This window comes from Cyprinus carpio, chromosome B8 (genome assembly GCF_018340385.1).
Source record: "Cyprinus carpio isolate SPL01 chromosome B8, ASM1834038v1, whole genome shotgun sequence".
In the NCBI taxonomy this organism is placed as follows: Eukaryota; Metazoa; Chordata; class Actinopteri; order Cypriniformes; family Cyprinidae; genus Cyprinus; species Cyprinus carpio.
This window is the reverse complement of record NC_056604.1, coordinates 8962452-8973690: the sequence shown is the minus strand read 5'-3', so window position 1 is coordinate 8973690 and position 11239 is coordinate 8962452. Positions and strand designations below refer to the sequence as shown.

The window sequence follows — 11239 nt, the reverse complement described above, 5'->3', positions numbered from 1 at the left end:
TGGCAGGTGTCTTCTGAGCAACATGAGAAGAGCACAATAATGCCCACAACTGAAACAGTAATCCTCCTATTTGGAAAAAAATAGTCCTGTGTAAAAGGACATAATGGGTTTTTGGTTTTCCTGCCATTTTGAATATTTTTATTAGCTTTTAGACTTTATACACTGTAAAAAAAATATATATATATATATATGACCATTAAGTTATGACGTGTTTTTATATTAACTCATCAAAATAAGTTCAGCAGTTTTCACCTTTAATTTATCAGTTGTACAAGGTTCAACTCACTTTTAAGCCAGTTTAATGTAATGTCATTTGTAAGTTGATTTTACTTAAAAATTCAAGTTATTTCAAAATTCAGCTTATATATATATATATATATATATATATATATATATATATATATATATATATATATATATATATATATATATATATATATATATATATATATATATATATATATATATATATATATATATATATATAAAATATATTGTTCTTGACACTAAAGACTAGCCAAGTTATTGAACAATTATATTTTAAAAAAAAAGGACACAACTTGAAAAAAGGATAGCCTTAAAAATTATATAATATATATAAAAAACATGCACATATGTATACAGTATATATTTTATTACCTTCATATCACCTAGTTAGACATCATATAAACTAGTCTTTATTGTATTCCTGGTGCTTAAAGACTACTCAAGCACTGAGCAATTTTTTTTTTATATTATATTACTGTTCCCTTATGTTACATTAATGTGTATGTGTGTGTGTGTACAAACACATGCGATTTCATAAATATTTTTATTTATTTTATACTTTATAAATATTTTGTTATTTATATACATTTTAAAAAGTTGTCAATGTGATTATCTTTTTCATTTAGTTACCCTGTTGCCCACTTGTCAGATCTGTGACATCTCAATCCGTGACCCATCATTGTATTGTAGCTGCTGTCAGTCAAGAATCCGATTTTCCAATGCCATCATGGTTTGATCCCAAACTCTCTATTTAGGGACAATAGAGTTATTTTGTGGCTTCTTGTGACACAGATTCTGCTCTGGCAACATCAGGTGGTGGTTTGATTCTTCAATGACAAAAGGGAAGCGTTCAATAACGTTTGACTAGTCTTTAAGGGTCAAGAATGCTGCTGGCCCTTGGTGAGAAAAGAGAATTCCTGACGCAAGTGATCTCTTCTTTGAAGCAGTTCCTGATCCCACAGCATCCACTCACCCAACGATGCTGAAATCCCAGACTAAACTAACCTGGAGGGTCACTCAAAGTTTACTTTCTCAGACACTAGAGAAACAGAATCTATGCGGCTTAAAGAGTCACCCGAAAAAGGGGCTCATTTGTGGTGGGCAATGTGTGCGAATGGAGTGAGAGAGACGGGAGGGATTGGTGTGGACAGAAATCGTTTTATTGGCTGCTTCCAAAAGGAATGCTTTAGTCATCCTGACAGATCTCCAGGAGTTTTCAATAGAGTTTTCATTTCATTAGGTATTGAGCCCTTAAGGTTACTGTAGGTGGAACTTACTTTTTGACTATTTATGGATGTTTCTTCAATTAGGGAAACTTTACTCTGTTTTTTTTTTTTTTTTTTTTTTAATGATTGGTTTTGTCTTATTTTTTAGTAGTTTTCGAAGTTTAAATAGATTTAAATTTGATAGAGTATCTCTTCCCCACTTTAATGCATTGTTGAAATTCTAATTTTCAATTTTTCCTAAGGGAAATAAAAATCACACTTTTAATTCATTTCATGCTTTAATAGCAAAAAATACTGTAGCCAATACTGCTTTTTAAGAACAATTTCTCCAAAAAGGGTTGAGTTTCTATTTGTTTATTGGTTGTGGAAAAATGAGCAATGACATGAGAGCACATCTCTGCCAGAGAAATGTCATTTTACATAATATTATTTAAAACTGAGAAATCGTATATTTTGTACATATTTTTGAGAAACGTAAACTTTCTAATTTATTGTCAACTGGCATCAAACGTTTTTCACGAAATGAATAAAATAAATACACTGAAATACACAACTTTTGTATACTTTATTTACCAATCAATCACAAACGCCCAATTTTGTCTTGATAGATAAACAACGTCTAGTAATATTAACTGACTCATTTAACTGATTTCTTTGTAGAAATTCATTATATATTAAGACGTCATATTTTACTCGGCAAAGCAATTAGGCAAATCTTCAAGATAATGAAGGAAGCTATTTTATGAGAATATTTTCTCGTTTTACAAAGATGCCTACAATGCATTTATTAAATTAAACGTAGGCCTATTGTCAGAACTTGAATAAAATGAAACGGTTTCCCCCTCTTTTTTTTTTTACATTGAATGAAAATTCGTGTTTTATACTTTTGCTGGGCTATATTAATCTTAGAGGCATAATGTACTATTTAAAAATGTGATTTGTTTATCATCGTTTAATGATTTTAATTATCGTATATTAGCTGTTATACGGTTGTCCTTGACATTAATATCAGCATTTTTTTTTTACACATCTGGTTTAAGAATTTAGCCTATAATTTTCATTTGCTTCTTCTTTAAAACACACTTTTAATTAAGACACTACTTTTATTTATTTTTGTGAGTAACGGTGCTACTTGTAAGCAGTAGGCTAATTGCAAAAAAACCAAAAAATTAAACGGATGAGCTTATTAAAATATATCTGGTATCGTTCAGCAGCTATCAGCTGTGACACTAAGCATTAATCTTTCGATATTAAAAAGTTGTCCAGAAAGTTAGTTAACACGGCCATTGTCCAGGTTGCACAATTCCCGTTTCTCACTCCCGTCTCATAAGAAAATTCTGCAAGGGAGAAGAAAAAATAATAAAGCTGTGGTATTCGGATTATCGTGGACGAGGATAAAGCATTAAATGGGGCTAAAGGGGCCTGAATAGACGCAGTGGCGTGCGAAGAGAAGCAGAGTAATTATTGCTTCATAATTGTGTTCTTTTCTTTTTTCAGACAGCATCGCGCTGCAGAGCCCCACTTGGAGCGGTTGTGACATTTAGGAGGCCGGTCTTTGTGCTCAACACTTCAAGTTTAAAAAACAAGGCCAATTGAGTCGGCGCAGCTCAAAGGGACCACATTGTGAGGGACCACATTGAGTTTGGATTTGGGACAATGGTGTTTCTCAAATTTCTTGCAAAAACCTATACTCCATCTGTGATCTCAATGAGCGCTCTTTCACTGGGTTCCTGCTTTTCTGTTTGATTCGTTTGTAAAGGGAGGCAGATGTGGAGGGATGGAGGCCGCATTTTAATTGGCTGCTGCCTGAATACACACTCACATCATTTCATCTGTCATCGGCGCTGTGCATCCTTGATGTAAAAAGTGGAAGTGAGTCTACAGAGTAAAATTACAGTAATAAGTTGTTTTTATAATGTAGTATATTTTCCCCCAAAGACTGGACGTCTTAATAAAGTTATTTCCCATCTTGCAATTTTAAAGTTTGCAGAACCAAAGGAAGACTGCAATATTATAGAAGCATAGTCTGTAGACTATATTGTAAGCATCAGACCAAGAATAGATTGCATTATGATTTTAAAATAAGACAGAAACAGCTCCGTTTCAAAGTTTGCGTTTCCATCAAGATTTAAGAAACGTATTTTGTAACATATGAAACCTATATGATTCTCGAACTACTTTGTTTTATTAAAACAAAAAGGCATCAAAAGGTATAAAGTAGCCTACTGCTCACTCTCAGGGAAAAATGTACAAAATCTGTCACTGTAGCTTTTAAAAATGTATCATTTAGATACTAATAAATACACTTAGGGTAAAATGTGTACCTTTAAGGTATAAATGTTCTATGTTTAGGGCTAAATAAGGTACAACAGTTTACATTTTGAAAAGGTGCCACTCCAGTGACAGTTTTTGTGACTTTTTTTCTGAAATTGTATGTGAAGGTTGTTTAATTACGTAAATTAAAATAGCCTAAGTATACGGATGGATAAATAAGCGATAATTAATAGCCTAATTTTAATAGGTTACGCTAAATGAATAACTATTAAAAATATATTTTTTAGGTAAATAACTAAAACAAGTCAAATCGTGCGTCCATCCTAAGTAAGCCAATAAAAGCTTAATTTAACGCAGTTATTTTAAGCGCTCTGTTCTATGCCTTTAGGGGAATGCCATTGCTGCGCTTGAGGGTCCTGCGCGGCGCGGCAGCTTTTCATGTGAACAAGAGGTTAACAACCTAATGAGGACTTGGAGACGAGATGAAGCGTGTAAATACATTGGGATTTCTTAAAAAAAAAAAAAAAAAAAAAAAGCGCGCTCGGCACCCTCATTCCCCTTTTTATCTGCTACTCTAACCTCTGCTGCGCTCAGCGCACTCAAACCATTCCAGCAGGAGTTCCGCAGGGAGGCAGTTCGGGTCCAGCCGCGCTCCGGCCGGCTATCAGCGGAGAGAAAGATCCGTACAATAGCGCTCCGGGGTGCTGGAGGAACAGAGACATGCTGTTACATATGTCGGGTCAAGCATCTCTTTTGTGGTGCTTTAAAAAGGTGTAAAACTCAGTCAGCGGTGGAGATTCTAAAAGGAGTGAAAGCCTTGTATGGGTTTTTGATGCATAGGTCTGATGAACTGTTGAAAGAATGTTGAATTTCCTAAGTGCCCACAGTCAGTTTTAATTGCCCGGGGGCATTTAATTGGAATTCACAGAGACGCCCATTCAATGGAGAGATTTTCTTTTTCAAGTAAAGTGTGTAGAGGGCCGGATTCATTATTTAAACTTCATAGAATATATAGGTTCTGCCTGAACAGAATTAGTAAATGTTGCCTACTCTCTTAAAAATAAAGCGGTTTTAGCGCTTCTTGGTTTCAGAGTAGAACCTTTTTCTTACCAAAATTTGCTCTGTGGATATTCTGAAAATTAAAAAGTTTTTAATGTTTAGCTGTGCATTGGTTTCTGGGTTCATAAACGTTTTCTCGAATGGATAGAAAGTAATTGTGAAAGCCAAGTTTATTAGATATAATGAGCTTTAAATAATGTTTAAAATGCATTTGATATTCTGCACACACTAAATGTTTTGCATTGAATAAGTGGGTTGCATAAAATGTAATATGTAGCCTAAGTCGTTTACTTTGAGTTAGTTACATACCGAAAGTTGTGACTATATGGCTATCATCGACATAAAAGCGTACATAAAACCGGCTTAGTTCTCATATCTGTCAAAAGAGCTGTGCTTTCATCATCTCTCAGTTTATGAACAATCAACGCCTGCTTGCGGTTTTGTAATGATCTCGGGATGTCTATTTTCAGTCGCGTGAGATCGCTGCCGAGATAATGACTTTGAATGTCAAAAAGCTTTAGTTTAATATCGTCTCTATTAGTGTGCTGGTTGGGTAATTAAAGGTGCAGATGAGGGGGAGGGGGGAGGGGGGGTGGATGGGACAGATGGCATTTGCTTACTGTGATTGAGTGTGTAAACAATAAGAAACCGAGCGACAGGGCAACAGTACAGGCCCACATCACTTTATCGAGGGGGACGAGAAATTCAAAGTCCAGGTACCAAAGAGAACCATGGCGCTCTGCTTTAAATACTTTGAAAAATACAAAACCTATTTGCATTAATCCGAACGAACAAGAAATAATGTTCAGATTTAAATCTGTTGTTGTCAAGCAGATTTGGTTAGCAGATGCAAGCAAACATTTCATTTTTAGCTGGTAAACTGTATTTTTTTATTTTGAAAACATGTTGTAGTCATGTACAATTATAACCTTTAATAAGTAAGCAATATAGGAATAAATTCAGTAATCTTGTAAGCCTATCTAGGCTACAAGAAACTCGTATTTTACAAGAACATATTTCAAAAGACATTTTAACGTGCTCAGAAGCCATTTAGTATTATTACACCACAAACTTGAAATATTGGATAATTATGTAAAAATGGGCTAGCTAAAAATATGTAGCCTACACTGTTAAAAAAATTACGCTAATCTAAAGGGTAGATAAATTGAAGCATTGCAAAAATAACATTTTAAAACCTGGCTAGTTTTACAATAATAATCCTCGCTTTTAATTCTAGAATGTGTCGAATCATAACAACACAACTGCATGCAATTCTAAAATCATTTAGCAATAATAATAAGATGAAGAAGAAGAAGAATAGCACTTTATTTTGATGTTTGTGTTTTGAACAATCCACTGACTTTTAAAAGTATGAAGAGCGCTAAAAAATCTAATAAAATCAAATAGTCACATGAAATGTGTTCGATAAAAAACAAACAAACAAACAAAAAGACTAAGTTAAGCAACGAGAACAACGCTTGCAATAAACAATACAATGCCGGTGAGAAATATAGAGTTTTAATAGTATAAATGTTCGGCAAATACAGAGAAACAGAAGCGATAGTTTGTCTTGCAAAGGCTAGAATGATATAACTATTCCTATGGCGCCAAACCACATTAATACCATAACAATCAGTACCGTGTTCATTTAGTTCATCTTTAATTAGATTACAATCAAATATCGCAATGTTTTGTTTATATCGATGATAAATGGCAAGCACATTGAACCTTTTTGACTCTAGCAGCCGGCGTTTAAATCTGTAGTTCTACAATAATGCTACAAATTAATGACATTTCCAAACGACGCAACAATGTTTACAGTAAACAGTTACAAACATGCAGTAAACAATTACGGAAACGAACTGCCCTTAAAGTCTGGCGTAGCAACTTACCGTTTTGCCTTTATCGATATTGACGTCATTCTACGAGGAATGGGCTCTTCACTAGGTACAGCAAATCCCTAGAACAAAATCTTGTCTTTTAAAAGATAATAAAAATTTACGAAACTTATTTTGGCTAATAATTACGTGTAAATAATAAATACATTTATCTGCAAAAAAAAAAAAAGTCTGAAATAATCCCGTAATAAACTTTTTAACTGCTAACCTATGCCAAATCGTCAAACAATGCGTTTAAAGATTGTAGTATCAATAGTCGATTGTCTTACAGGATCTTTTGCCTGTAGTTTAGTAAATAATTTCTTATGATAAAAGTTTTATGTTTTAGCTCTGCGTGATGCTTGTTATTTGAGAAAAGAACGCAGGTGGACACAGTTGAAAAAGAGACAAGCCAATCAGATCGCTCCTTCCCCCTTTGGCCAATGACAGGCGCCACATTGTTGTCAAATTTGTCTAATGAAAACGTGGGCGCAACAATAGATCGAGAGGGATCTGTATCCACTGAAGATCTCTCGAGGAAGTTAGTGTCTCACACTGGCTCCAGCAGCAAACTCTGCTCTCTCTCAGACTGTCGGCTGATCATTGAGTTTAAAGTTAATTTTGCATTACCTTCGATGGATTTTTGTGTTTTTAAAATTGATTTTATTAGTTTTAAACGTATTTTTAATTTCTAATAGATAAAGTTTATTGGGCTTGTGGACAGCGCGCAACAAGTTGAAGATCTCGCTGGAAAGAGGACTTTTATAAGCAATCATAAGTATTTTCTGATCTCTTCTCTGGACACTGGCATTCGGGCTGTGTTCTTCCTCAAGTGCTGTGCTGAATAAATTCGCCGTGTATCGATTCTGCTTAATGCTTGTGAAACGTCTCCGATCGAAGACTTCGGTTGCGCACGTTTTTTAACCTATCGATCGGCTGTTTGTTGATTCGGAGAATATGGATCTTCGTCCAGAGATCCCACCCGTTTCTCAGGCAGGGTCGCAGGTTCATCCTAGCGCCGTTGCTGCGGCAGCTGCCGCCTCCATCCCGGTTTCCATGGCCAGTAACCTCTTAAGGGCCCCGCCGCTGTTGCTTCGCGCTACGGAGAAGTATCCACGAACGCCCAAGTGCGCCCGGTGCAGGAACCACGGCGTGGTGTCCGCGCTGAAGGGGCATAAGCGCTACTGCAGATGGAAGGACTGCATGTGTGCCAAATGCACTCTGATCGCCGAGAGACAGCGCGTCATGGCCGCTCAGGTTGCGCTCCGCAGACAGCAGGCGCAGGAGGAGAACGAGGCGAGAGAACTTCAGCTGCTCTACGGCACAGCAGAGGGTCTGGCCCTGGCCGCTGCCAACGGCATCATACCTCCCCGGCAAAACTATGAGGTCTTTGCCCCAGTTAACAACGAAACAAACTCTGGTAGGTGGATAAATTATAGCCTACTCATATAGCTAATATATACATTCTTAAAAATAAAAGTTTCAGTCATATTTAAAGAATTGTAAATATAAATTAATTTTCTAAAAAACATTTACGCACTTTTTTAATACGCGCTCTTATAATTAATCCAAAGAATCTCTAATGAAACATCAAAAACTTTTTGAATATCCAAAGAACCATATGGAAAACGAATTCTTTTAAAGAATTAAATATTTAGCTAGTGTATGTGATATACAAAGAATAATATCGTACTGTGTAGGCTAATTTCCAGTTGAATTCCAAGTTTCACTCTCATACAGTCCAAGAAGTAATAAGGCATGTTAGCTGATGGCAATTATTGACGTGCATCAATCTATTTCAGGTGAATCGAACATTCAAAAGTTCGAGTTGTTCCCCAAGACATCTTTATCTGGATCGGTGACCCCACAGCAGGCGCCTGGAAAGTCCGTATCCACAGACACCGAATCCGTTCCAGGAATGTCGTCTCCAGATATGCGTCACGGCTCTGGTTCGGAGAACGGTGACCGCGAGTCCATCGTGAGCTCCCCGATAGCCAAACCATTAAAAGACGGCGATGAGACGCCAGGCTCCATCAGTCCGCTCGGCTCAGACTCCGGCTCGGATACGGATAAAGATGATCAGGAACCCTCGCCCTCCTCCGCAGCATCGCGACAGATGAACGCCATCGACATCCTAACCAGGGTTTTCCCCAACCACAAGCGCAGCGTCCTGGAGCTTGTGCTGCAGGGATGCGGCAAAGACGTGGTGCAAGCCATAGAGCAAATCCTCAACAACAGCGGTCAAGCCAAGGGCCCAGAGGAGTCCTGGACGGCGGATCGGATGCTGCAGAGCGCACAGCCTCCCATGTCCTCCACCCCGCGGCCTTTGTTACCTGGAACCATGACGCTCAGCAATAGATCTGCCTTCTCTCCTTTGCAACCCAACGCGCCACACTTTGGTTCCGACCCGAGCACGTATTCTCTCAGTACGCATTTGGGCTTGAACCCACTCCGACTGGCGTACTCGGCTCACAGCAGAGGCCTGGCCTTCATGGCTCCATACTCCACCACGGGTCTGATGCCAACTTTGGGCTTCAGACCGCCAATGGACTATGCCTTCAGTGACTTGATCAGAGACAGGACTCTCTTGCATAAAGATCAGAGCTACACCAATGGACTCTATGGTCCTCTGGTCAACAACACTCCAGAGAAACAGTGAGATAGTGTTTCTCAAATGTAGACAAAAGTGTTTCTTGTCTTTAAAGACTCGTAGACCTAAAGATTCCTCATCCTTAAAGACTCACGGGCCTTGTGTTTCTGTATATAAAATTCGTCTAGTTTAATCACCAGGAAAAAAAAATGTGTTTGGTGGTCGTGGCTTCTTTGAAGTTTGTGATTTAATCAAAAAGAAAATGGTTACGCGTAAAGGCTAAAGTAGTTACCCATCTTACTGCAGGATGGCGTTACCAACACTGCCTCAGCGCAAAAGGAGCCAGAGGTGAATTATTTTAGATCTTTAGCAGGGTAACCATAGTATTTTCGAGTAATGTAAATTGTGTATTTTAAAATCCTTCACGTTTGTTACAATCCATTTAGATTATTTACCAAACGGATTAAGCCCCCGTGTGATAATAGTGCAATTCCTAGAATAATAATTCGCTTCATCATTAAAAAAGGGAATATTCTAGCGTTATTGTTATTGTGGAACGTCTATTATCCACTCTTTTTCTGCTCAGTGTCTGTTAAATCGTGCCATGTTCATTCAACAGAACAGAAGTTCTTTGGATTTAATATGGTTACTGGCTCAAGTAGACATTTGTGTACCCTTTGTGAGTGATATATTGTGTTACACGACTAAATTATGTATATTGCATTTCTTGATGATAAAGTCATATTTGTCAAAGTCATTTTCTCAAAAAGCATCAAAAGGGATCTAAAAAAAGATGTAAAACGATTGTTTGTTGAATGAAATCTTGCTGCGTTGCGAAGTGTACATTCCTCTGTGTAAATTTTGCAAAATAAATAAATGTTATTTTATTCTTACGTTTTGCTTGTTTTGTGCATTAATTTTTACTACTTCTTTTGTTTATCCATATTCTATCAGTTGTCGCATTGTGACATTTCAAAACACATTTAGCATATAATACAAACTAAAAAAAAAAACAATTCCATATTTTCAATGTTTAACAAAATCAATACGTTTAATGTATTTCAATACAAATACTTACCATATGTATTTTTCCAAAAATGAATTGCTAAACATTTTAGAAAGTAAATTTGTTAATTCTTTCATAACAATAGGCCTATGTCTAGTTATTATTTTTCGTATCGACAGTCCAAGTTAAAGAGAGATATTATATTATAAGCTCTTCTCTTCTTTTAAAAGATTGTGAAAGCCTTTAAACAGAGACACTCTCAAAGCAGGAGTCCACTGTATTTTCGCACGAGGAGTGTATAGCTGCACTATTGAAACGCGATGCCATGGAGACATAATCCCCCTCGCCTGAGCTCAAGTGTTTACTTTCTCCCCGCAGATAAAACAGTGTAAACAGCAGTGTCGGATTGACAGTGTGCCTTCATTTAACGGAGAAACCGAGCACTCCAATGTTCATAATGCACATTTGATGAGGTGCATGATAACAGACCCTTCTCTCGGTTTGTTTAATATTTACAGAGATAGTGTTTTAATAAATTTGAGATAAATTCCTCTGCCCAGGTGCTTTCTTTTCAACTCATTTTTTTTATTTAGTTCAGTGTTATTTATTTTACAGTCCACATAATTATTACAATTTCGGTAGGCCTAATTGTAAATCGAATAAAAATACTATGTAATACTATGTTATAAATACTATACCATGTTCTATGTTATAGTCTATTGTTTTTAAGTAATGAAATCGTCGGTCAAACGATTTACGACAAAATGGTTTTAAACTATCAAGTATATTTCAGCTAAATAAAAAAGCCTAATAGCCTACATATAAGCCTATGCTAAAATACATTCAAAATGTGTGCTTATTTATTTGGCTGCTACATTAAAAAAAAAGCGTTGCATTTGGAAATGGAAAAATATGTTATTAGACAGATTTTGTTTGTGTA

The 11239-nt window shown here is 36.5% G+C and overlaps 1 protein-coding gene and 1 long non-coding RNA gene across 2 annotated transcripts; one reads left to right on the top strand and one right to left on the bottom strand.

Annotated features, from left to right (window-relative positions):
* Positions 1-4282: 4282 nt before the first annotated feature.
* LOC122138231 lies at positions 4283-7148 on the bottom strand. Its single transcript, XR_006155409.1, has 2 exons — positions 6719-7148; positions 4283-4471 (listed from the first exon to the last, which is right to left on the bottom strand). It is a non-coding gene; the product is annotated as an uncharacterized LOC122138231 (long non-coding RNA).
* A 47-nt stretch (positions 7149-7195) lies between these two features.
* Positions 7196-10186, top strand: LOC109059299 (DMRT-like family A2). The gene is made up of 2 exons (XM_019076484.2): positions 7196-8123; positions 8506-10186. The coding sequence occupies exons 1-2, from the start codon at positions 7661-7663 to the stop codon at positions 9360-9362; spliced, it is 1320 nt and encodes a 439-aa protein (XP_018932029.1). The 5' UTR covers positions 7196-7660; the 3' UTR covers positions 9363-10186.
* The last annotated feature ends 1053 nt before the right edge of the window (positions 10187-11239 follow it).

What these genes read in the sequence shown, in the direction of transcription:
- LOC109059299 (XM_019076484.2), top strand. Translation starts at nt 7,661, where the DNA reads ATGGATCTTCGTCCAGAGATCCCACCCGTTTCTCAGGCAGGGTCGCAG. An exon ending in TAACAACGAAACAAACTCTG is followed by an intron (nt 8,124 to 8,505) that starts GTAGGTGGATAA and finishes AATCTATTTCAG; the next exon opens with GTGAATCGAACATTCAAAAG.